At 46.7% G+C, this 27640-nt stretch overlaps 1 protein-coding gene across 1 annotated transcript in view; it reads right to left on the bottom strand.

The window, feature by feature from the left end:
• The window catches only part of LOC136941832 (contactin-1a-like), a 60816-nt gene that overhangs the window by 7027 nt on the left and 26149 nt on the right, over positions 1–27640 (bottom strand). The window contains 18 exon segments of the mRNA XM_067234452.1: positions 327–397; positions 1013–1162; positions 1356–1514; positions 4500–4623; positions 5776–5948; positions 6701–6828; positions 7746–7893; positions 8430–8547; positions 9348–9472; positions 11802–11983; positions 12254–12353; positions 13383–13589; positions 15004–15039; positions 15042–15098; positions 15560–15735; positions 16200–16314; positions 22088–22126; positions 24809–24925. Coding sequence (XP_067090553.1) covers positions 327–397; positions 1013–1162; positions 1356–1514; positions 4500–4623; positions 5776–5948; positions 6701–6828; positions 7746–7893; positions 8430–8547; positions 9348–9472; positions 11802–11983; positions 12254–12353; positions 13383–13589; positions 15004–15039; positions 15042–15098; positions 15560–15735; positions 16200–16314; positions 22088–22126; positions 24809–24869 — 2169 coding nt within the window. The 5' untranslated portion in view covers positions 24870–24925.

Genomic DNA, 27640 nt, shown 5'->3' with positions numbered 1-27640 from the left:
GATTACCTACAGATTCAGAATGCAATTGCAGTTGACAGTGTTTTCAGTTTCTACTTCACCCTTACATACACTGGCAAACTGAGGTGGTGCTCCATTTGTGAGGAAGACAAAAAAACAATTATCAGCATAGTGTCAAAGAGAGTAATTAGTATACTGCTCTGAAAGGACAATTTTGAGTGAGGAACAGAAGGGTAAAATTTGCAGTGGCCTCTTGAATTTGACCCTCCTGTTCCTCACTCTAAATTGTCCTTCTCGGCTGAAAAAAAAAATCTTTCTTTCAGTACATCTCTTTTCCCAGAGACAGAATTAAAAGCGTCCAGACCTACCGTCCAAGTGATGATCAGCTCCCTGCTGTTCTTCCCGCCCCCTCCAATGTCCGAGGGCGCCACCACAGGAACTGTAACAAGACAGCCGACGCCAACCTCTCAGGTCACATGTACAGTGTCCACCCAAACAACGGCCAGCCAAATATTATACAGTACCCTGCCTCCCACCTACTGCACACAAACAATGCCAAACCACATATTATACAATGGCACTACTACTGACACACAGCAGCCTAGTCCAATATTCATGTTCACCCCAGGACCAAGAGAAACACCGTAATGTTTATGTGGGATCATTTCTACTGAGAGTCAAAAAGGCAAGAGCACTTCCCTGCTGCTAGGCAAGCTCAGCTCTCTTCACCTGTCTCGGCATGGCTCTGTTTAAAGTGTGCTTTGGCTGCGAATGTTGTTTTATCAAGGGTAACCCTGAGTCTGGGATTTCAATTGTATAAGTGAATCTCACTGTACAACTGAATCACTCATGTACTATTTTGAGGGACGTTTTACGGTGAACTGGGAGACACACTGCTCATGTACAATATACATTGGTAGAGCTGAATCGTCAAAATCTTGATACTTATATTTCTAAATATTAATTTGGTAATATATGACTGTAAGTGGCATACATTCATATGTCTGTACCTAGGGCTGTACTGCAAGAAGGGAGTCAGGCTCCATGTTCTTACCAGCGTCCTTGGTGGTGATCTTGGGTGAATGGAGGCTGGGGTCTCCTATCCCCAAGGTGTTGGTGGCTATCACCCTGAACTCGTACTCCGTCCAGGGGAACAGATCCACTACAGTGGCCTCCTCAGAGTTTCCCTCCACATCTGCAGGAGCTACAGGGCGTGGAGGGAAAGTAGCTGATAAACATGCATCCTGTTGCAGGTGAGAGATCCGAAAGCTACGAATATGCTCCCCTTTATCATGGTTTGTGTTCATCCACACAGTCGCTACAGTCCTGTCAGATGTGTGTATGCATGTGTGTGTGCGCGTGTTCGTGCACGCGCATGTGTGCTTTTATGGGCTCACATGTGGTGGCTACTCTCCAGTCCTGGAAGAGGGAGTCTCGGCACTGGATGGTGTACTTGGAGATGGGGCTGTGGTTGTCTGTGCCCCGGCTCCATGTCACCCTCACGCTCTTGTCCTTGATGTCAGACACACGCACCCCCCCTGGGGAGCCAGGAGGACCTAGGGAGAGGGGTGGGGGGGGGGGGGGGAGGGTGGTGAGGGGGGTTGAGGGCAGAATGGAAATCGGGAGGGGGGGCATTAATGAGAAGAGGGAAGACAGTCTTGGCTACTTGCACTCAGTAATGATGATGTTACAGTCGTGTATTGTGCCACTATTTTGAGAGACTGTCACTTACAGTTGGGCACAACATTAATGTGAGTGTGCATTGACTTGTTGGTGCAGTTACAGTGTTCCTTCTTTTACTTGCATGGGGTGGGGGGGTATTTCTAGGCAACATTCCGTGGCTGCCAAAATCTAACTTCAAAATCAACGCTAATTCTACACAACATCCGCTGTCTGAAGCATGTCGAACCTCTTAACATCAACTGTCTTGACACATCCAAACCCATTGCTACATTTACAGACATTCAGAGACAGACTGACATGTTAAGACGTGTTCAGGTTCAGGGGTCAGTAACATACATGAACTCAAAGGCTAACGGGGCAAGCTCTTTAAACTCTGTTCTCCTGGGACCCTCGGATTCCTGTAGAGCAGTCTAAAGGCTCTAAGGAAAAACCCAGACTGAAAGAGTTAGCTAACCGAACTGAAGCCTTACACAGCCCTGGAAACCAGGCAGGGTTTAGTCTTTCATGCCCATCATAGAACCCAGACCAGAAAACTAAGGCGATTAGACAGCCAATAGACCCTTAATGCCACCCCTTTCCTCCACTGAATCTTGTGTGACTGGCACATTCTGGACAATTTATCTGTTCATTTCAGGGTGGTAGCATTGCTGGTTCTGTGAGAACGTGTGTGATGTAGGACAGAGTAGCGTTTGAATCTGGTTCGGTATTCATGCCATGGAAAGCCTGTACCATGCGGTAAGATTAACAGTTTGGCCTTGATTTTCTAAAAGGTGTTAGAAACAATCAACATATTCACTCTCTCTAGCAGATTTTGCCGCTACAAATCAAAGAATGAACCTGTCAACCCAAAGTACTAAGATACTGTAATCTCCTGAGGTAAAGTATTAAACACAGCCTATTAAAGCATTTCTGTGCAACTACTACGATACAGGTGCAGTGCCAATGTTTTGGTTGAACTGATATTTCATAATAGATCCGCTTCCTTTCTCACAGCATTGACGAATGGAAGTCTTTCATCTTTGTTCCTGTGAGCGCTGGCAGTTGGCCCTCCATTAAGAAACCTGCAGGGTTTCAGTCCTTCAGCAAGCTACAGTCATTTAGTGTTCCACAGGAAGTAGCTCCATATAGCATGGTAGAGTGGGCAGTAGGAAACTCCACACACATATCACACAGGTGTTTTGAAAACCACCCTGGGAAACGTCACAGTTGGCCTCAGCGTATTCACCTGGCCGTCTGTCAGCACCTGTTCTGAAAGCACACCCAGGGCACAACAAGGATCACTGACGACCGGATCACTGCTGGAGCTCTTAGTCCCATTTGAAGAGCCTCTTTGTCAGGTAACAGAGGGCTTGTTTGAGGGCCTGGAGGGGAGCTGGAAGGCTAGCCTTTCACTCCTCAGGAAGCGGAGGGTGAAAACACATGAGTCACCTGGGAGGTGTAGCAAGACCCCTTCAGCAGCACGCCCGGGAGACACGGAAGGCATGCTGGTGCTCGGTTCATACACGTCCGCTTTACAGGACGTGGCGAACAACAAGCAATTCAATCAAACGTGTTGTGATGAAAGTTGCACGCCGAATGAGGAGAGAGTGAGCTGTGTGTAGCCGTCCAGCTGAGTCACACAGTCAACGGGTCTCTGTCAGATAAGGTGTCAGCACATAATCACACAGTACAGTAATACACACTTGCTTCTCTCATCTGTGACTCATCATTGTCCAAGTCACCATATTGTTTAAAAATAACGACTTTTCAGGGCGGAAGCATCATGACAGAAGGGTTGGCACTAAAAACTCCATTTTGATCTATAGCTGAAACAGTTCTCCTCCCATTTCAAAGCATTGTAACTCCTTGAGTGTCAAAGAGAACCATGTTATCACATATACAAATCTAGAGCAACTACAGTACAACCAATCTCAGCTACTCCGCTGCCAAGGATAACCTTTCCAGTAAGGAGTGGCAATACTTCCATAGTTACATGCCTGGTTACCTAACAGCGACAATTATGAGATACTGAACACGTTTTAACAGACACGCAGGTCTAAGACAATGTACGGTACTAAAGTAAAGTCTGCAGGCCTCTGTATCGTTTTCATTATTATTAACTCCAGCCAGCTAGAATCCTAAACTTTCCTCAGGACATCAGCTCTGGGTCTCTGGTGTTTTGTGCAGGAGCCCAGCCCGGTGAGAGGCTGTGGGACACAGTATCATGTGGTGTGGTTGGCAGGCCTCCAGGACAGACAGTATTTCCTCCCACAGTGTTTTTCTCCAGGACTCAGATGGAGTCACCGGGTTGACAGATTAGCCAGCAGAAAAAGCCACGGTCTGGCAACTCTGGCATGATTTATTCCTCCCAACACACACTCACACACACACACACATGGACACGGTCGCACACACGTGAGCGTGCGCACCCACACCCACACAGTAAGAATTGTAAGATTTTTTTTTCCATGTGTAATAAAAGGCACTTCAGAACTGGTTTGTAAATTCATTCTTTTATGCATGGTTTTCCTGTACATTTACAAGCCTTCCCTATAACTGCACTCTTTCACATGGATAAGAGTGGTTTCTGTTCAATAAAGGTGCATGGAGTAAAAGATTTAAGACAAATTACAGCCTTGGAAAATGTCATCAATTACCTCTCACTTTGTATCTACAGCTCACCACCCTTTCATGCTACAGTATGATTATCTACATTGTGTGTGTGTGTGTGTGTGTGAGTGTGTGTGTGGGTCTGTCTGTTTGGGTCTGCCTGTGCATGTAGGTCTGCGTGTGTGTGTTCGTGTGCATCTGTATGTGTGTGTTTACGTGTACGTGTGCGTCGCGTGTGTTTGGGCATGCTTGTGTGTTGTGTGACTCACCCCTCACGACCAGGTCAGCTGATGCGGTGACGTTATCCACAGGGGTTTGGGCGGTGCATGTGTACCGTCCCGCATGCTTCAGCTGGCTGTTCTTAATCAGCAGCTCTCCGCTGGAACTACCGTTCTGACAGGAGGAAGACAACACACAGCCTCTTCACTCCTCGGTCCCATAAATCCGGTTAGGACACACACGCCCTCCTTCCAGGGACCTAACCGCACCTAGCATCCTTCAGAGGTACTGAGACTTCCGTTCGAATAAACCAGGGAGCTAAATACACTTAATGTCAGTTGTATTATCGGGACGTTCTACGACTAAAAATAATAAAATAAACGCATTACCCAGCTAAGTCTTAACATGATAGTGACTCGAGCCACAAAGAAGCAAACCACGGCCGAGGAAACACAGAGGTGTCGGCCCTGAGCAGCTGATTAGGGAAGCTGCAGGGAGTTTGGCTGGGAGGCGAGCAGACCTTCCCCTAATTAGATCGACAGTTCGTCTGTTTGTCAGTGGAGCAGCACGCTCCCAGCACGCTGGAAAGCCCAAGGTCAAACCCATCGGTGAAATTCTCCCCAGTGAGCATATTGAATAATGTCTGCGTTAACCCCTTTTCATGTGAGTATATGAGTAATCATGGTCATTCAGATATGACATTTATAACATCCACTGGCATTTACAACAACGTTGTTTTATGAGGGGGAAAATCTATATTTTTGCAGGGTCGTCAATCAACATCTGTTTATGGAGTACGTCCACAGGGTGGATTGACAGATGAGAAGTCAGCCACGGCTCACAGCTGGGCTGAGCAAGCAGGGTGTAGGTCATGTCATTGATAATATGTGTGAGCAGAAATTGCAGCTAATATACTAGACACCAGAGTCACCAGTCTGGGACCCACAGGAAATGGATACTTATCCTAGATGAGTTATACTCATCTGGGCTAAAAAGGATGAATTGTATACTTAACATTCCAAGGCTCTGTGGTCAGTTTTTCCTGAGTATGTACTGTGTACCAGACCAGACCAAGAAACATTGTCAGTTTTTCCCCTGTTGCAAGGTCATGGGTCCTCTCTTTTTCTATCACTCCCCTTCCCTGTTACTGCCCCCTCCTCGCTGTCTCTCTCTTACTCTCTCTTTTGCTCTCTCTCCCTCTCCCCTTCCCTGTTTCTGCACCCCCCCCCCTCTCTCTCTCTCTCTCTCTCTCTCTCTCTCGCTCTCTTTCTCTCTCTTCCTCTCTCCCCTTCCCTGTCTCTCTCCTTCCAAATCTCTCTCTCCTACCGGGTTGTGCTCATAGTGCTCGCTCTCGCGGTCCATGTCGATGACGAGGCCATCCAGGGACCAGATGAAGGTGATGTCGAGCAAGGTGTCATGCGACGCGGCACACTGCATGCTGGTGCTCTCGCCCACCTTCACGTCGGCATTGGACGGCGCCAAGGTGATCTTGGTGGCATCTGGGGAGAAGAAAAAGGCCCGGTGGGGGCATTGTTCAGAGATGCAGAACAGGATCTGCGAAAATGTACAAATATCATCTCAGCAGCTTTGAATGTTGGACCTAATTCTCTACTTGGGTCCATGAAATTCATGTACAAGCAAATCATATGCTGTTAGTTTGAGTGTGAGGCCCTGAGAACTTGAAATAACACTGTGAGATCTACTTGTGTGTTCGGAGGGTGTAGTTGAGGTGCATTTGCCATGCTTAACCGGCAGGGGGCAATAAAAGCTAAAGTATCTGCTAAGATGCTAAAATGTTCTTTCAATGCCAACACTTTGTCAATGAGCACCAAAAGAAAAACACATTAACCACCATAATATTTTGTACTATGACAACACACAGTTCATAAAAGCTAAATTAACATATTAATGGAAAAGGGTAGCTTTAATGCTACAAAATACCAAATCTAATTTAAATATGTATCAATCATTCTAGTTTGGCTGCATGCTTCTCAACCTCCGTATCACACACAACCTAATCATCCTTCACAAGGTTGAGTATCAACAAAGGCCTTGTCAGAAGCTCATCTAGAGTCAACTACAGCTTGTAGGGCCTTGAGGTTGGAGAGTCGTTTCATCTGATAGGGCCATCAGGGTGGCAGGGGTATGAGGTTGGGGGCAGGTAGGGTTGACAGTAACGGCCCCAGGGCAGGGCTGGGGGTCAGGGTGGTAGGGGTATAAGGCTGGAGCGACAGGAGTGGCTTTCTCTTGCCTGTGATAGTTAGAGAGCCCGTGCTGTTGGCCTTCCCTTGGTCATTCTCAGCGAAACAGGTGTAGCGGCCCTCATCGGAGCGGGTGACGTTCAAGATCTCCAGACTGCCGTCCTCCCAGAGGAAGATCCTGGGAGATGACAAGGAATGCAGAGCAACTTAGAAACAACAGCTCCGATCAACAACGCACACACAGAGCCAAATGCAGTAACTGCAGTTGCATTACTTCACAGCACTAAAAATGAAATGACCCCATCACAGTCTAGCTCTTACAAGGTCACTACTACTCCACCAGCTAATGCCCTTTCACCGATGCTCTTTAACCAAGTCAATGTCTGAAATTCTCACATAACTTTACAACCCAGCAAAAAAAGGACATTCCCTGGGTCACATTAGACCCCAGTCCTTCCCCTGCACTCACAGCCAGCCCCGGGGAGTTTGGAGCGGTCCGACACATGGATGGGACTGAGCTAGAGCTCCTGCTCTGTGGCGGGCCCCCTGGGGTGCCCGGAGGTCTAAGCGCTAGCTGATTAGCCCTGTGTTGTCAGTGAGGAGCGGAGGGCAGGGCTTACCCTGCCAGAGCCTGTCCTGTCTGATGAGCTTCAGCGCTGGCTTAGTGTCTGCATGAGACAGGAAGCAGACAACCTCCCAGTACTCCCTCACTAAAAAACGGATCACCGCTGTGACGCTAAAGAGTTTGAGTACAGTAGGGTCAGGAGGTCAGCTACACACGCACGAATACGACAAAGTAAACCCATACACAAACAACGCACGCTATGCTAACATGCTGTACCGTGCTGTGCCGTTTCCATCCTACAAGTGCCCCCGCACACCTAAATGACTAATGAGATTACGTGAACACCAGAGGTCCGCATGAAGAGGGATCAAAGAGATTACAGGCGAGCAAGAGTAAGTCAGATAGTGGAGCTCAGAGGAAAAACAAGTCCAAGCCAACTGTTCTATCTGTCTGTCTGCCTGTCTGTCTGTCTGCCTGTCTATGTATGTAGAGCCTGTCTGGCTGACTGGCTGATTGACTGACCGACTGACCTGGTATTGTTGGAGAGCAGCTCGGTGCCTTTACTCCAGGAGAAGTCGGGCTTGGGAGCAGCCTTGGGTCGACACTCCATCACCACACGTCCGTTCTTGGCTGCCAGGGTCCCCCGGACTGGACTGTGTTCAAATGTGGGCGCGCAGGCTGTAGGGGGGGCGGGGGGGGAGGGACGACGACACAGGAGGGGTCAGACAAAGCTCTGGCATTGCTTCAATACCTGGAGGTCATACCAAATGCTATTAGATTGATCCATGCATCCTCTCAACTCAAACTATGGAGTTTCTGAAAAAACTTGACTGACAACATTGTGTTGCCATATACTGTATGCACTTATTGTACTAAGCAGAACTATTGCATTTTCACTACTTTGTTCTATACATTGTAGAGGTATAATGTACATTTAATTCAGTATTTTGCATTTATTTATTTATTTCCCACTGACCTCCTGAACATTGGTACTTCTGCTACTGTAACTAAAGTGCTACTGTATTCTCTCCTATTCTCAATTTCAGGGGCACAATCCATTATTAAGGTCATACTATTTTTGTTCTTAAATTATGAAAGCAAGTTGTCAGCTTTAACTAAAACAGACAAGTTCCTGTTTTCATTAGTCCAGTCAGTCATCTCACACAGACTACAATGACTCAGCCAATCAAGGTTAAGTGTGCGCTTTGACTCACTGATCACACGCATCTCTGCGTTGGCGTAGATGACTCCATGGCGGTTCTCTGCTATGCACTGGTACATCCCAGAGTCATCGAACATCAGTCCACTGAACTTGAGTTCATGTTTGTCATACTGTAAGGAATTAAGCAAGTATTTGTATTTAAGCAAGTATATTCTACAAATATGTATTGTGTGAAATCATTTTCAGTAGCGTTGTTTTAATTTTTGGGGGTGTTCAATCAAATATCTCCTTAGAAAGCATTTTAGGGTTTCAATAACAACACCTGAGCTTTCAGGAGACAACAACAGGGACATCCCTCAGCAGTGCGACAACTTCAACAGACATGACAAACACTTCATTAATATTTAACGATGCACCAAAGCACGCTCAGATCAGACAGCCCCTCACCGCGCTGTCATAGTAACTGCTACTACTGCACTCTCCTCCCCAGGGTCCTTTTCAGAGGCCAGATGCTCAGTGACAGTTACGCAACACTCGCACCCCTCTTTGAAGGCAGAGGGTTTAGCAGTGGTCGAGAATTTGACGGCCAATCAGGAGGTCACGCTTTCAGTTCTCCCCTTTACTCTAAGGTGCTTCGGATAAAAGTGGTTGCTGAATATGTAAATTTTTCCAGTGCCCTATATGCTTTGTGAGGATGTCACTAAGACGTCCCTGACTAGGCCGTGTTGAGAAGAGCGACCTACATGACATGTGGGTGTGGGCGTTAAGCGGTCGTCGTTTGGTGGTAGGCAAACTCTTGCGATGATAGTATGTGCATTCTTTTTGAAAGAATAAAGAAGGCATTGAAAAATTGAAAGGAAAAATATAAGGAAAAATCAATGATTTACATATATACTTTACAATGATCTTTTCAAATTCACTATGGGATCTGAGGGAGCGGTTGGGAGTGTGAGCGGTGAGGCGGCCTTACAGCGTCTCCGTTCTTGAGCCAGCGGACGTGGGGTTTGGGCTTGCCGCTGGCCAGGCAGGACATGGTGTAGTCTCCCCTGATCTCCTGCTCCGTGCTGTTGATGCTCTCTACCCACTCTGGGAACGCTGGGGGAGGAGAGGGCAGAGGGACAAGAACTCATCGTTTCCCAATGCGTGGTCAATACATGATCAGCTATTTATCAACATTCAACAACACGCATGCGTCGACTGATTGGTGTTCACAGCGTGACTTGAGAGTTGACTTGAGAATATGTATCCATGATACTCCAGGCTAGAGAACCTCAGTGTACAGTAGATCAAAAATATATCAAATGCCTTGGATTTGGGATCTTCTCGCCTAAATGGAGTCAGGTGGCTGAGCGGTTAGGGAATCGGGATCGTAATCTGAAGGTTGCCAGTTCGATTCCTGGCCGTGTCGAATGACGTTGTGTCCTTGGGCAAGGTACTTCACCCTACTTGCCTCGGGGGGAATGTCCCTGTACTTACTGTAAGTCGCTCTGGATAAGAGCATCTGCTAAATGACTAAATGTAATGTAAATGTAAATGACGTCGGGTGCTTTGAAGTGTTATCTCAGTATTGACTCACAGAGCCAGTACCTATAACGTGCATCGATTGATTCGGCCTCAAGTGAGTGCTAAAGGGTGTTCTCAATTAATTCAGTGTACCAAGAAGTGCGTGATCACAATAGTATCCGAGTATTACAGTACGTCTATGCATTTCCAGATAGTGAGAGACATAGATGCTACACACTTTTTCTCCCCTGTCTGAGGCAGAGATCTCTGACCTCATTCTCTCTCATCGCCCCACCTCCTGTCCCCTTGATCCTATCCCCTCCCCTCTCTTTCAAACCATCTCCCCCTCCATCATAACTTTTCTTCTCCATGTCCTAAACTCCTCTCTTACCTCTGGCACCTTCCCCTCTGCCTTCAAACAGGCTAGAGTTACCCCTCTACTCAAAAAACCCTCCCTTAACCAGAACTACAGACCGGTATCACTGTTACCCTTCCTTTCAAAAACAATTGAACGTGCTGTATCTAACCAACTGTCTAACTTTCTCTCTCAGAACAACCTGCTTGACCCCAACCAATCAGGCTTCAAGACTGGCCACTCCACAGAGACTGCCCTCCTTTCAGTCACCACTGCCCTCCAGTCTGCCAGAGCGGCTTCCAGGTCATCCGTCATCATTCTGCTGGACCTTTCTGCAGCGTTTGATACGGTCAACCACCAGATCCTGCTCGCCAGACTTTCTGAGATGGGCATCATCGCCAAAACAGAACTTCTCATCATCCCGGCTAAACCCTCCATCTCCCACGATCTCTCAATCACCCTGGGATCTGCGACGGTGACCCCTTCATCCTCTGCCAGGAACCTTGGGGTTACCATGGACGACGAGCTCTCCCTCACGGCCCACATTGCTGCGGTCTCCCGGTCGTGTAGATTCACCCTCTACAACATCCGGAAGATCAGGAGATACTTGTCTGAGCACTCCACCCAGCTGCTAGTCCAAGCACTTGTCCTCTCCAAGTTGGATTATTGCAACTCGCTGCACGCTGGTCTCCCAGCATGTGCAACCCGCCCTCTTCAGAGGATTCAGAACGCAGCGGCCCGCCTGGTCTACAATCTACCCAGACGCTCCCATGTTACCCCGCTCCTCATCTCTCTCCACTGGCTACCTATCATGGCCCGTATCAGATTCAAGACCCTGGTATTGACCTTCCGAGCAGTGAACGGGACTGCACCCGTCTACATCAAGTCTCTCCTGCAGCCTTACACGTGGTCCCACCGCTCAAGACCGCCCGGTCCCAACACAAGCTCTTCTCCTGTCTGGCCCCCCAGTGGTGGAATCAACTCCCCACCTCCATCAGAGATACTGACTGTCTCTCCACCTTCAAGAAAAGGCTCAAGACGCACTTGTTCCGGGAGTACAACGGTACTTAGGAATGGTTCGCTTGACCCGATGTTAGTTTCCTCAAGGATCACAATGATTCTTGCTTAGAGACTTGTTGCTCTTGTGGTTAGTGGTAACTGTTTTAAATTGTTGTTCTCGCTGTGATATATTGTTTTTATTACTGTTGCTTGCTTTTTTCCACAGGTACACTTGCACTTATAGCGGTTCATGTTGTTTAATTGTAACTTGTTTAACTACATGCTCTTATGGTTCTTCCCTTTGGCACTTACTTTGGTTGTTCACAATGTGTGCTTCATGTTTTGGCAACTCGCGATGTTTTTTGGCTATCTTGTTGTTATGATCAGTGACCTATGCACTTTGTAAGCTCTCTCTTGGAAGTCGCTTTGGATAAAAGCGTCTGCTAAATGAATAAATGTAAATGTACACACAAATAGATGTCAGGAACAAAAGTGCATCTGTGGCAGGTTTAGGCTCATAGAGGCTGGTGCAGTGCCTTGGCATAGGAGATACAGTAGTGCACCTACCCTCTACAGAGACACGAGCCCTGTGCCAGTCCTTCCCTTTAGAGTTGACTGCCTGACACTCGTAAGTTCCCTCGTCTTCATACTGCACGTTGTACAGGTGGAGATGAGCACCGGCCATGCTCATCTTGGCATCGAGGGGCAAATCTCCTTCCAGCCTCGACCAGTGAATCAGAGGAATGGGGCTGGAGAGTGGGCGAGGGAGGTGGGGGGGTTACAACAAAGACCAGTTTACGACTACCCACCGATGGCACATCGTAAAAGAAAATATTTACATTACAGTACATATTCAAGGCCCATTGTGTGCTTAAGAGCTACAGTCTACAAATACAATTATTGGTAAGTGTGGGTGTGAATATTGAGTTTTGAAATGTCCCCTTTTCTCAAACACCCTGACAGCTACATCCAGTTTGCACACTTCAATTCAGTCATGTACGGGCTGTGCCCAGACTTACTTTCCCAGTGCGAAGCATTCCAGAGTAATGTTCTGGCCCACTAGTGCGTAGGTGTCTGGGAACTTGACTTTGATGTCCGCGGGGTACTTCCTCGTTGAGCCTGGCAGAGGAGAGGGATGAGAGGCTGGACGTGAGTCACCTGTTTAACAAACTCCCCCGCATTGGAGGGAAAACTACTTAGGCTGGCAACAACATGTTAGTTCTGTGCAATGACTGATGCTGTATTTAGTTAGAGGTGCTTTGATGGGAAAGCTACTCTGAGGTAGGTCGATTTAACTATGGTGAATCACACCCTTGTTTACACGCGTATACATAATAATAGCTTGTGGCAACATACACACACACACACCAAACCAAAACAAACCGCTTTAAGAAATGGGCCACATCCCAGCTAAAGGGCAGTGCTGGTGAAGTAGTCATAGGAAAGCATATGGTAGAGTGGGAGAGCCCTGGGGTGTTCACAGCTAGTCTACAGCTATGACCTTCCGGCCCTGCAAACACACGTCGCACATGCTTCTGGAGCTAACATGTTACTGCAGCTTGTGACATTCTCTCCACTGAGAAACATCCGAAGCTGCCGAAATTCAGGTTTTCTACCCTTCAGGTTGTCCACACTCAGACAATTACAGCAGCTGGTGTAGGGGCCACTATTTCCAGAGAAGTCCCATGCCGCACATCTGCTGGTTCAAGAATGGTTACCCAGCAAGGTCACTTCCTTCTGTACATCTGCGATGAGTCACTTGTATTTGTATTAGTAAGTGTACAAAGAATCAACATCAATATCATGCGATATTGTAGCACACAGGATGTAAGAGAATATTATGCTCTCAGAATCTCAGAGACAATTTCCCTCACTGGTGTGTGTGTGAGTGTGTGTGAATATGTGTGTATGTGCGAGTGTGTGTGTGTGAGAGAGAGGTAAAGCTATCTGGTCAGAAGCTTTCACTGTCCCACAGAGTTAATATTAGAGTGATATTACAGAATCATAGGCCAGATGTTAACCCTTAATAAGGGCAGAGAACAGGAATGCCCTTTGTGTAAAACATCCAGTGTGCTCATGACAACCATCAACACACTGAGCACATCCACCAAACACAGACACCAAACAGAACGGATGAGCGTCACTAACGTTCGGCCAGCGGGACGAGGGGTATGAACTTGGAGAAGACGCTCTTGGCGATGGAGGGGCTGGAGACGAAGCAGGAGTAGTTGCCGCTGTCAGAGGACTCGACCTTGGAGATGTAGAGGTTCCCAGTGCTCTGGGACACGAAGCGACGCTTGTCCAGGGGGATGAAGATGGGGAACTCATTCAGCATCCAGCGAAACGACAGCTCAGCTGCATAGACAGACAGACAGACAGTTAGACAGACAGACAGGTAGACAGACAGTTAGACAGATAGACAGACATATAGATAGAGACGTTCAGAGAGGGAGAGAGCGATAAAGTGAGACAGTTAGAGAAGGACACAACTCTGGACCTGTCAATTAAGAAAAGGGAGGCGGAGTGCCACCTGGAGCCGTGCCAAGCGATTGGCTGGAAATAAGTGGTTGAAGGACGGGGGGGGGGGGGAACTGCTCAGTTTAAATGAAATGGAAATGGAAATAGAGAATTCTTTGTTTGGTGTTGCGGCTTCATTACCCAAGCGAGCATCGACCTTTACGATTAGGGCTGATAATGTGTTTTGACGGTCATGCAGGCTGGTGACGCTGTACAAGGACAAGCTCGCTAGCAGCAATGCTAGCCAGCAGGGAGAGGTTACCATGGTTTCACAATGGTTTGGGTAGACAGATTAGCATAACCATGAAGATGAAATGGAGCTGTAGAATACTCTGGAGCTCTGCTTTAATAAAGAGGTTTGTTTAAGGATGAAAAAATAACATGAGCTAGAGAGTGAAAAACTGAGTAAATGAGGCCAATACACACACACACACATTCTGTTTAACGACACACACAAGTTGTATAAAGACACCCATACACACTCCAATTCATACCCACCCTCTCACACTCACACATGGAGGGATTAGTCAAAACAGATTTCTGATGAATAATAAACAACAGAAGAGAGAGCGCATCCAGGCACTAATACTAGGAGTCAGGCCCAGAGCTACGACATGAGAACATTCTACTCTCAAATCCTGTCAGAGTCTACGTACTTATACACTATAACCAGCAGGGGGCAGGGTTTAATCTCTCAAGATAACTGCATGTGACATTGCATTACATCGAACACTCAGAGGTGTATGTTGGACGTGTTAGCCCAGCGGTTCGGTTAGGGTGGGCGGTGGTGCAGCTGGGGCCGGCCCAGCACTGACCTGGGTAGTGTGGTGGGGGGGAGCAGCACTGACCTGGGTAGTGTGGTGGGGGGGGGGGAGCACTGACCTGGGTAGTGTGGTGGGGGGGGGGGAGCAGCACTGACCTGGAAAATGTGGTGGGGGGGAGCAGCACTGACCTGGGTAGTGTGGTGGAGGGGGGGAGCAGCACTGACCTGGGTAGTGTGGTGGGGGGAGGAGCACTGACCTGGGTAGTGTGGTGGGGGGAGCAGCACTGACCTGGGTAGTGTGGTGGGGGGGAGCAGCACTGACCTGGGTAGTGTGGTGGAGCAGCACTGACCTGGGTAGTGTGGTGGGGGGGGGAGCACTGACCTGGGTAGTGTGGTGGAGGGGGGGAGCAGCACTGACCTGGATAGTGTGGTGGGGGGGGAGCAGCACTGACCTGGGTAGTGTGGTGGGGGGGGGGGAGCAGCACTGACCTGGATAGTGTGGTGGGGGGGCACAGAGCAACACGGCCCCTGGCCCTCCTTCACGTACACCGCCTCTCTCTCCTCAGAGGAGAAGAAATCCAGGTCTGTGGGACAGACAGACACAGAGAGAGAGAGAGGAGAGAGAGAGAGAGAGAGAGAGAGAGAGAGAGAGAGAGAGAGAGAGAGAGAGAGAGAGAGAGAGAGAGAGAGAGAGAGAGAGAGAGAGAATCTGTGTGTCATTAACAAGCTTAGAGAATCCACTGTCATGCTTGTCCACGCTCATTTCATTCACTTATACCAGATTTCCCCTCAGCTCTCCTCGCCTCGTTCAGAACACACCCAAACCCAGTCCCTGCACAAGCAGCACCGTCATCCCCCATAGCGGACCACTTCTTCAGCAGAGCCATGGTGGAGCTCAAATCATTCAAATCCCCCACTCCCACACACACAAACAAACAAACACATTCCTCATACTCACAAGGCAACCAGGCTGCCCATTCCCTTAAAGAAGGCATGACTACAATCTGACTCATAAGGATGATTGGATTCCGTTCCTGTCACTCACATCCAAACTGCACCAAGGCCTCCCGGCTGATGATGGAGCCGTACTGGTTGCTGGCCATGCAGGAGTACTTCCCAATGTGCTTGATCTTGATGGGGTTGCTGATGACCAGGTTGCCCCCCACCAGGATGTAGTGGCTGTCCTCGGCCAGGTCGATGTCAGAGCTGTCCAGCCTCCACCTGGGGAGAACAGGGTCTGGAGCGTTAGGGTTCACTGGAAAATGTGGGTCAGGATGACACAAATGTGAGAGGACCTGCCGCAGAACAGACATCGACAGTACTGCAGAGCAACACGCAAGCACACACACACACGCAGAACGACTCAGCCTTCCTACACACACGCGAGCGCACACACACACACACACACTCAAACCTATTACCCAGACACACCACACACACCACTTCTTCCCGCACACACCTCTCCTAGCCACACACACTACCAGCTCAGACACAGGTCTCCCATGGAGCTAGAGGTCAGTCAGGTGAAAGCCTTCAGACCTGGCCCTAAGCAGGAGGCTCCTCTCCCTGCACAAGGACGGACGGCGAGAGAGGAGGGACGGGCCGTGCCATGCTTTGCACAGCAGGGGGTGAAGGGGATGTGTGTGTGTGTGTGTGGGGGGGGGGGGGGGGGGAGCATATGTTACTTGTATGTGGCAGGTGGGTTGGCTCGCGCGCGGCAGCTCATGGTGATCTTGGCCTCAGGAGACTCTTCGGGGTAGATGGTATCAACAGGCTGCTCCTCAAACACCGGCCCCTGACCTGCGACACAACACACACACACACGCAAACAATTTGACCAGAAAACGTAAACAACTTTGTCTGGTGGTGATTATTCACAGAACCACGGAGCTTTTCGGTGTTTAGTCTCCTCGCGACGCCATCACATTGTGAGATCTGATTGGATCGTAGTAGCACTGGTATTTCCTTCATAATTAAGATAACAAAGACGATGTCTCTCTCAACTTTGTCTGTCTCAGGTGACTATCCAACGCATATATCCTAAATTGGAACCGAACAATACGCCTCGCATAATCGTAACCCCTTCAGATGCGATCATCCTCAAGCTGCCTAGCAATCAGAATGTGCAGCATCCACGGAGAGCTCTCCTTGATGAAAATGCAGTGCTGAATTCGAACTGCCTTTTACACCGCCAACACACCATCATAATTAGCCTCAATTAGTCATTAAAAAAGACAGGCATCACAGGACTGAAATGAATAAGACATACCCACAATGCCTGGCAATGAATAACCAATGAGGCAAAATGTTCCTCAGCTTCTGAGAGCAGAATATTCTCTCAGATCCTGTGTGAGTATGTGTGTGTGTGTGTGTATGTGTGTGTGTGAGTAAGAGAGAGAGAGAGAGAGAGAGAGAGAGAGAGAGAGAGAGAGAGAGAGAGAGAGAGAGAGGAAGAGAGAGAGAGACAGAGAGAGAGGAGAGAGAGAGAGAGAGAGAGAGAGAGAGAGAGAGAGAGAAAGAAAGCGAAAGACGGCGTGTTTGTGTCTGTGTGTGTGTGTGTGGGGGGAGGTCCAGATGCAAGGGGATTCTGGCTTCAGGCTTCTCTCAGAGTACAGCTGACACCTCAATGCCACTGAGTGCACTCTCTCAGATGGTAATATCCTGCTCTTATATTGTCTGTCTAAGGAGCCGAAATCCACCCACCCCCTAAAAATGTCAAATTGATATGCCGTCTGCCACCATTAGAAACCCAGGAGGAACAAAAGGCCCTGCTCTCTGCAATATCCTGCCTGCAAGAAGCATACACTGCTTTCAAGATCCCCTCCCAGAGCATCAGAAATCATCACAAAGACTACTTCAGATGCTCACAGGAGATACTTCACGAGGCCGTAAGACAACAGGGTTGTTGAGAGACAGGAAGCTGGCACTGTGCTGTTCCCTGGATATGTAAGTGCCTAACATGGATGCCGATACCGAGAACTACTGATGCCTGAGAGAGCTACGCCACGCTCAGACACATATGGGGCATGGTAGCCACGTTAAGTGGGTAACAGTGTTCACGAGAGAGAGAGGGGGGGAAGTGGAATACAGAAATAGAGAGAGAGAGAGAGAGAGAGAGAGAGAGAGAGAGAGAGAGAGAGAGAGAGAGAGAGAGAGAGGCAGAGAGAGAGAGAGAGAGAGAGAGAGAGAGAGAGAGAAAGAGAGAAAGAGATAAAGAGAGAGAGTGCAGGAGCAGTGACCGTATGGAGCATTGTTGGAACAAGAGGCCATGCCTAGCCCAGTGGAATGAGTACTGGTCCTATACTGTACACAGTTTGGTATTGGATGTGACAGATGGTGGAGGGGAGTGTTAAACAGGCCACAGAAGCCCAGTGCCTGGAGATACACTCCTCTTTCCCTCTCTCTTTCCTCTCATTCTATTACTCTCCCTGCCTTTCTCTCGCTCCATCCCTTTCTCTCTCTCACCTTTCTTATTGTCTCTTCCATGTCTCTCTTTTTCTGCTCTCCTTACTCCTCTCTATCCCTCTCTCTGCCCCCATCTCTCTCTCTCTCTCTCTCTCTCTCTCTCTATTTCTGTCCTGTCTCATGTTGCACCATTTTTCTAATCTCTGCTTCTCTCTCTCTCTCCTTCTGTTATTCTGTCTCCTTCTCTTAGCCTTCCTCTCTCTCTCAGCATCAGATGCCTGTTGTCACAGTGTGCCCCCTCTCCCAAACGCCTCTGTGCCCATCCCTCTCCCTCCTCTGTGGGTCTCTCTCCTTCACACTCCACTCTCTACCCATGTCTGTAAACTGGGGCCAGTCTCTGGCTCTCTCCTCTTATTGTCTGTCTGTCTGTCTGTCTGCCACTCTCCCTGTCTCTCACTGCACTGTGGGACTCGAGCCAAGCAGGGTAAACAATTTGGAGAAAGTAATCATGTCCACAGCAGTCACACACACAAACGCACACTCACGCGCACGCACACAAAAACACGCAGGCACATGCATACACAGACTAACACACACATCCCATAGACAGACAAACACCCAATCAGAGGTCTTCTTTCTGGGGTGTGCAGACAGAGCCCATCTTCTGGGCTGACTTCATTAGGAAACACAGGACCTATTCAACATTGTCACACTGGAACACAAAATCGGAGCCTTTTGGTCTCATCTGAATTTTAAATGTTCAGGCGTCTATTCCAGTAGCCTGCTTTCTTTCCTGGCATCAACATCTAATGAAATATTAATTATTCAGTAGCTAGGTATTAGGTATAATTTTTCTGGATGTGAATATGTATTTTTGTGATAATGGATAATTAATTCAAACTATAAAACAACCCTTTTTATGCTCCAGTTTCCATTTTTTTGTCCTATGACTTTTCTTGCTATTTATTCCTTCCGATACAAAACTAAAACTGCAATCCATTAAATGAACTAGAGGGGGGGGGGGGGGGTAATATAACCATCATATTCTGATTTATGTGTATTTTGTCCCTTTGCAAATGTCTGGAATGCATAATAGATCCAGTACATGATAAAGCAGGGTCCCAGCAAGGCTGCATGAGAGACAGATGTGTTTATGTTCATTTGTTTACACATACAAATTGGTGACTGTCCAAGTGGGACAGTGAACATATTTATCCTTGAGGCTTCTCCAGCTTCTGCAGTGATAATTACCACAGCCTTTGGGTACAACATGGCTGACACTGGAGCAGATAGCCAAAATACTTCCTGGCTGGATTAGCAAAAAAACAAAACAAAAGACGTGTCATGCATTATCAAACTAAATCACAAATAAAACTGGATAGACAGTCAACAAAAGGACCCTTTGGGCTCCAAAAATACGAAAATAGAAATAAAACAAAACAAAACAAAATTATCTTCATGTATTGGTTTGTAGCAGATGGCATGGTTTGAGAAGGATGTATGTTAATAAGACTTGTATAGCACACTCATATCCCATGTATTATCCACATCTACATTTCTGATGGCTGTTCATTCATTTCATTGAATTTCATTTCATTGAGGGGGGATTCGAACCTGTGACCTCTTGATCAGCAGTCAAATGCTTTACCACCGAGCAAAAGCCACAGCTACTGTATGATACCTCCAATTGACTTCCTTCCATAGAAAACAAAACATCCACAGACATACAGCAGCTATACATGCAGAACAACTGTGTGTGAGAGTGACAGCTCCAACAGAAGAGTCATATAGAGACAGGAAACAGCAGCCAGAGGAAAGGCCTGTCTGACAGGACATAACTCTGTTAGTCTATGGTGGAGACAAACATCTTTAGGCTATACTACTTGTGCTTAGTCTGTATCATTGGTGGTTTAACCTTATTACACCAGACCTCAGGATGTAATTATGTTAGCTGTTATGACTGGGGATGGACAGTGTTAGTCTGAATGAAGGGCTGGAGACTGGGGTAGATGAGGGGCCAGTGCAGTGTCCTGGTGGTGATTCAGTCTGCTGTATGTACACTACCCAGAGCGGGCTTGGTTGAAGGGATTGGGTACCCTATCCTCCACACAGCCCCCCCCCCCCCCCCGCACACACACACAAACACACACACAATCCCTAGTCATAGAAGTACACCTACACCCAGAAGGAACGACTAAATCAAGAAGCCCTGCATGAACGGTCCAAACATCATGACAACCTTTCTCATAACCGGTCTTCTGCAGCCGTGTCAGTGTGTGTGTGTGTGTGTGCGTGTGTGAGTGTGTGAGTGTGTTAATGTGTGTTTATAGAATGCACGTGTGTTTTCCAGCAACAGACGTGACTGGGGCTTCAATCTCAATACGCTTTACAGCTTGATGTCTGATAATAGATGTTATTTCAACAACAGTCTCTATCATTATCCATCTGAAAGCAGCTAATTCAGCAATCCTGGTAATAATAATCCTGGTTGTGACAAGTGGCTCTGGTTAATTCCTGAGTTTGTCATCTGGCTGGTAATTATTGTGACGGAGAAAAAGCTAAATGTAAATTAGAGAGGAGGGTCTCCTGTCTGGTCAAGCTTCCCCTTGAAAACATCCTTATATATATATCCATGAATGAACCTCCAATATATTTCCTTTCCTTCAGTAGAAAACAAAACATCCACAACATACACCAGCTATAGTATACATTATATTTCCTCTAGTCTACACAAAACACATGTACAATAATATCACTACCATTCGGAAAAAAACAATGACCACAATTACCATTGAAGTTTCATATGCAGTATTGACCGCATATATGCATTACTCACAGTAACTATGAATCATATCTGTTCTCCTCTTGCTGTGAGAGGACCAGGAATAGCTACAGCAAACACGAACCAGGTCCTCCACACTGACACGTTCATTAAGACTGTCCTCTAGACACCTTGAAAGAAGACCATCCTGTCAGTCTAGCCATGCTAGACTCCTGAGCCATGCTGACAGCCAGATAACCCTGTGGCTCAACCACCCTGAGGGGGGATGGCATGGCAGGGTGGGTGGGCACTGTGGGCCAGTCGGCCATGACACACTTTCATTGTTTGTCTACAGCATTGTATGTGTACCAGATCAGAGAGCATGAGATACAGGATAGCTAAATTAAAGCAAGGGAACCCTTCCAGGTCAGTGGATGGGGAGAGAGAGAGAGCTAGAGATAGAGTTATTATATATATATACAGTGTCGAAAGAACAACCTGGCACACTCTCTAGTCTTCTGGACCGATGTGGCAAGGATGGAGGAGGAAAACAGGAAAAAAATGGAATACAACTTCCCCATCTGTGTTGTGTATGTGCAGGCGTGTAAGCATGTGTTTGTGACACAGAAAGGCAAGCAGTCTTCAAATGGAAAATAACTATAAAAAGTCCACATGCAGTTCATCCATTACATGACCCAGAGTGAGAAACAGGCTTTGGTCAGTTTTGATCTCTCTTTCAACCCCACTCGCTGCTCTCACACTAGGGCCAAGCGGCTAACAAAGAGCTCTTCACCAGCTCAGCGAAGCCTGTGTGCTCTGCTGGCTCACCCTTCCAGATGCTGAGGAAATTCCCTCCATTCTTCATGAATGACTCAAATGTGGAAGAGGCACAAGAAGCTGCGCCCCCCCCCCCCCCTCCACACACACACACAATCCCCACCCCCCAACTCTGCACACACACACACACTCCCCGCCCCTCTCCAGCTCTTAATTTCAATACGACGTGAAGCTCAACTATAAATCATGCACGGCTTCCCCTCCACCTCAAGGCTGTGACCTCCCACACGCGAGACAGCCATGCAGGAGCAGAGCCGCGTGCCAGGTGACCCCCTGTGCCCCAGCGACATTGCTGAGGTGTTCAGGTCTTGTTCAGTAAGGCATGCCGCAACGCGCTATATGAGCTGCGAGAGTGTCCGTGTTCGACTGCTCCTCCGTTAAACTCTCTCTGTTCAGGGAGACAGATACTCCACTTCTTGGTTTGAGACTCTGACTCCGGGTATACCTCAGTGGTTAGAGCACATGTCTTCAAATCATGAGATCTCAGGTTTAATCCCCCCCTGTATGTGGATTTGAATGAAACCTTCTGCTAAATGAATGCGTTGTTGTTATTCAGACTGCATGTCTTACCTCCATAGAAGCCAGGTCCCTCCCCACACAGGGATGCAGCTGGGAGACAAACAGAAAACAAGACAGGCATGTCAGCACAGTCAACCTAGCTCCTGTAACTGTGATCGTACTGTTGCACTGTGGTTAAAGGCAGCATAGGCAAATTTGTTGAGAAGCACTTTTTGTCATATTTGCCGAAATAAACTTCACATCTTGATAGCAACCAATACATATAAAGGTTTGACGGTAATTTGAAATTAATCCGACATCTGTGGGCGTTGCAAGACTGTAATAAACGACTAATGATTGGACGGGCTATCAGTTGACCTACCTACCAGCGCGCACTCTGCCCCTGCACTCAATGCGCGTTACTATCGTTTTGTGGGAGTGGCTTTGAAGGGAGGGGGTGGGATACTATGGTTTTAATTGTTTGGAATTTAAGCTAAAATAGCTAGCTTCACACAACTTGAGTACACAACCTTTCACTGAGGTGTTATAGTTTGCACTGCTGTATGCTTTATCTTTGTTCTCTTCTGTGCCTGGTAGCTGAGAGGTGGTTACTTTGGGATGTGGCTGGTAAATACAGACTTTCCCTGGACTCTGACCACCAAGATACTGATAGAAATTAGCACTTCTGCTCCTTGATCTTCTGCTGCACTTTCTATACTATTTGTAATTGTGTACATCATTTTGGAACAACAAGTCTTATGATTGGATACAATGTCTACCAGCAAGTGAACACAGCAATACTACAAAAAGTTCATATCTGTATACAGGGTTTCCATAAATAATGTTGTCCTGCGTGTCAGCCTTTGCTGTCCTCATTCATCTGTGTGTCTCTGTGTCGTACGTACAGCACTGCTCTGCAAGTTTAGGCAACTGTGCACTGCCAGCTAAGGGAATCAGGTTTTCAGTAAGTTTTGACATGTTTTGTTAATGCTTCCATACATTTGTTTGGCCAGTGTTTGTCCATAGGATGACAGCACTGGCAGCAGCCTAGTACTGCAGGCAGAGAGCTGATTTGAGATACTGGGTTTTGATCCTAAATTGAGATTCATCACTTGATGCATCAGTATATAGCGTCACACATATTGTTGCGTTGAACAGCCATAGTACTCATAGGAACAAAAATATCTCAACCCATTGCAGCTGTCGTCATCATTTCTTACCAAACAAAAACAGGACATGCCAAATGTTGGCCCGACGCCCCTACTTGAATATGCTGTTTATGTAACAATGGTACATTAACCATGTGACTCTCTCCTTGTTGGTTGACGCCCTCAACATAAATGTGATGCCAGTGTCCCCTGGCTATGGGGTCGACCCATTTCCATTTTCCATTTTAGTTGGTCGGATGGCAGCTGAGTTGAGGAAAGAGCAGCCATACATAGCCCTGCATTAGGAGGTGTGTGTGTTTGGGGGGGGGGTTGAGGAGTGGAGGAATGAGTGGATGGGTGAGGGGATGAGTGGAAGGGTGGGGGGGGGGGGAGAGGCGAGTTAGAAGGGGTTGGGGGGGGGGGTGGAGGGGGAGAGGAGGGTGTGATATGTTTTGGGCAGGCCATGTTCTTTTGACATTGCCTACAGTGAAGTTGAGGCAGTCGTGACTCACACACTTCCTCGTGTCAAAACTATATCTCCACCATCCGTAAAGGAGCTGCGTTGGGAACCAGAGAAACATCCTCCGTCCAAACACACATTTTACGGTTCAGTTGAAATCAAATCTGAGAGAGGTGATCACATAAGACAAAAAAAAAAACATGTTTTGAGTTTTTTTTCCCAGCCAGGTCTGTTTTAGCACTGTACAAGTGGTGGTTTGTGTGTTATCACCATAAACTGCTGCAGTATCCTGTGATAAGGTTCTATGTAAACGGAATGATGAAAGACAAAAAATAGGAACCCTTCGTCCATAAAAAATAAAACTGACATGCAAAATAATGCCCTGGCTGGGTAACATCATAATGACATTGAAATGGCAGTCAGGCATAATTTAGCACAACAGAAAATAAATGGAAAGGATTTTCATGGGATGAATATCATAATCTCATGATTTGCAACACAAAAAGCAGCTTTGGAAGGTGGAAAGACCGAGTTTGAAAGGTTTCCATCAAAAAAAAAATGTTCTTCCGCAAGATCTAAAATAAGATTGGAAGGCTTGCGTAATGTTTTTATTTGCTGAAAATTAATGTTGCGCAAGACTCCAAAAAGGTAGGCAAGGTCACAACAGTGACGCAGCTGTGTCAAAGTGCAAATGTAATGTAATAAAGTTAAAATTGGGGGGGGGGGGGGGGGGGGGGTAAACATACAGTATGAGCAGCAGTTTTCAGATCACTATTTACCAGACTTTAAATCTGGAAAACAAACAAACTGGGAGAACAGTGACACATTTGAAACTCTGTAAATGTGTAAAAAGAGTGCTGCAGTTGCTGTGCTGCAGTTGTGAAGAACTAAACCTCAAATACACAATAATGTTTGCTAACTGTTTGTTTAGCAATGATGTTAACGTGTTCATTTTTTTCAGTCTATCAAAACATTTTGCAAGCCTTCAAAACTTAGTTTGGATATGGCAATTGAATTTTATGAAAATCGAAAGAAGAAAAAAAATCACCCTATGGATTTGAACTTGTTTTGGTTTCAAAATTACAACTGGATGCCCAGAAAAGAGAGATTATTTTGACCCAACATGAGTTAATATTAAAAGTATTTTGACAAACATCTTTGTTATTGAGCAACCCGAGTACTCACCCGTGGAGGAGAGCGCTAGAGCCAGACCCAGACCCAGAAGGTGAACAGGGATGTTCAGCATTGTGCTCTGTCTACTTGTGCTTAGAACCACAGCTAGTGGAACATCAGCAGGAGACCCTATACAGAGAGAGACAGAGGGAAAGAGAGGGATAGAGAGAGAGAAAGAGAATGACGAGAGAGAGGGAGGGAGGGAAAGAGAGAGTACAAATAAAGTAATGCCAGACATGGAACCATAAGCTCATTTGTATCCTAAAAGAGCCCTTTGGATTCATTTAGCTAAGTTGCTAAGAGCATTAACATCCATGTAATGTACTTACGAGAAGAGGATGTACGGACGCTACAACCTTTTTAAAGCTAAAGTTGAAAACCTTGAGCATTATCAATATTTTGACCCGAATTACTATTCTGTTGGTGTTGTGACAGTGACGTGTGAGCTACTTGATGAACCACAGTAACGCCTCCTGTGACTCATCAAATGAGTCGCAACAGAATCAGGGAGCGGAGAAATGAAGGAACAGCTGATCTGCATGTTTTACAGCAGACAAAGCAACCACACAATCAGAGAATCATCAAATCAAGACGTATCCTTTCACCTCCTCTCGCTCACAATATCTACAGTTTTCTTGAACAACAAGGAAGCAGAATCCGAGTTCATCAGGTTCGACTGTGAACGCTTGCAATACAACACCAAGAATAGCTGCTCTCCCACACAGAGCGTACATACCAAACATGCTGTACTGTACTTGACTCAAACCCAATATGTGGAGACTGCATGAGAGAGTGCCTGGCCACACAACTCACAGTATAGCATCCATGAGCAGGCAGCACGGCAGTGACAGACGCTGTGCTCATGTCAGCCTCCCAGGCACCTCACCATGGGACTGGCTCCCACTAACAGGTTGACACATAATGATTGACAAGTCAACGGTTGTCATGAGCAACCCAGGGCACTGTTTGTGTATAATAGATTTAAGTGAATTGGCTGTGGCTGAATGCTGCTTGCCCTCCAGACCTGACCAGGCCAGGCTTGAACATGACATCTCAGATGCAGGATGAGAAAGAGGAAATGGCACGCAACAGCTGTTTGTGAAGCACACTTGTCTGTAGAAGGAGCGGGCGGGGGAGGGGAGGAGGAGAGTAGAAGGGGGAGGAGAGGGAGGAGGGGAGGTGGGGGATATGGGGCGGAGGGAGCTCCGTGTGTCTCTCGGGAGGAGAGCCGTAGGGAGAGACAAGCAGGAGGTAATGATGTTGATCACCAGTCACTCACCAGGCTTACACAGACTCTCCGGGGCTTCTAGCCGATAGCTAATGGATTACACCAACAGTACAACTGGAAAATAACTGGCGTTGTTGTGATGCACAGTACTGGCATCAGGGTATCCAAAATTCGTTGACATTTGCCAAGTCCTGGACTGACTCCATCAAGTATAATGTCCAAATCTGTGTCATAACAAGTTCAATTTAAAGATGGGAAATTCTGTATCTGTTAATGCAAAAATCAAGCAACAATCAACAACAACAAATTTGATATTGATTTTCACAAGTTAGGTTGGATTAGTAATAAACTGTAGTGTCAAGTTTGAGTTTAATGGTACAACAGTGTGATCTTGATATTGATTGTAAGAGTCTGGGGTATTAGCGGACACAGTGAGGTGTGACATCGGGATTGAAATCTCAGTAATCACCAGAAAGTCATTACAGTGAACTGACTGTAACAAAAGATGGGCATGTGATAATCGACAGAAAGAGAGAGAGAGAGAGAGAGAGAGAGAGAGAGAGAGAGAGAAAGAGAGAGAGAGATGAAACAGAGAGATAAGCTTACACAGACATAATGTAGCAGTAAAACAGAGGGGATTTCATCTGCACGCTGTCCGTATCCTAGCAACACCTTTCTAAGGGAACAGTTGTGCTAAGGGGCCTTTTGTGCATGTGAAGAAAAACTATGCAAACATTAAATTGTAACCTGGAATGGCATTATTGCTGTAAACAGTGGTCAGCTAAAGAAAGCAAAATTATGTGGTCTTATGAAACACAGCTCCCAAGGACAAAACTCTCTCCTCTGTGCTCTTCAATAGGAAACTGGTTTATTTATTATGAAGGAATTATGACTGTAAGTTATGAATCATGAATGCACTTAATAGGGGCACTTAGTAGATTAGTGGAAGGACATGGAGGTTGACCTATTAGTCAAGAGAAGAGTTTAGACATCAGATCTCCATGGCATATACAGTAACTAACTGTAAGATTACAAATAAAATATAGTTTTTTTGTAGCTCATGTATGAAGCTCATGTATGTAGCTCAGGATAACCCTTTGGATAAAAGCATCTGCTAAATGAATACATTAATCTTACATAAAAACAGACTGGCCAAAGACAGAGCCCTGCCACAAATAATCAATATTAACATGTCACAGTTAATTCTCCTATTTTCCAGTCAGAATGAGATGACAAGAGCTCCTCGCTCAATTAGCACACTCAATCACCAGCAGAGCAGACTTCAAAAAAAGTCCCTCGCTAACGCACTATCAATTACCACAGTCTGACACAGGACAGCCATTTTAATTGCTTGAGGTCTGACATCAACAAAAAATATAGAATTGAAATATTCTACAGACATTTTTCCTTTTGCTGTGTGAAATCAGAAGATGCTAAAATCACACATACATTTTCACCTCTGCACTTGAGAATCAGAATCAGCTTTATAAGTTTGCATAAACAAGGAATTCACTATGGCAGGAAGGTGCATACGGTAAACAAATAAGAGTTAAATATAAGACATAGAAAATATTAAATGTAGAACAATTACGACAGTATCTAAATAATTCTAACCT

This window comes from Osmerus mordax, chromosome 4 (genome assembly GCF_038355195.1).
Source record: "Osmerus mordax isolate fOsmMor3 chromosome 4, fOsmMor3.pri, whole genome shotgun sequence".
In the NCBI taxonomy this organism is placed as follows: domain Eukaryota; kingdom Metazoa; phylum Chordata; class Actinopteri; order Osmeriformes; family Osmeridae; genus Osmerus; species Osmerus mordax.
The sequence above is the reverse complement of the archived record's forward strand: the minus strand, read 5'-3'. Positions and strand labels throughout refer to the sequence as shown.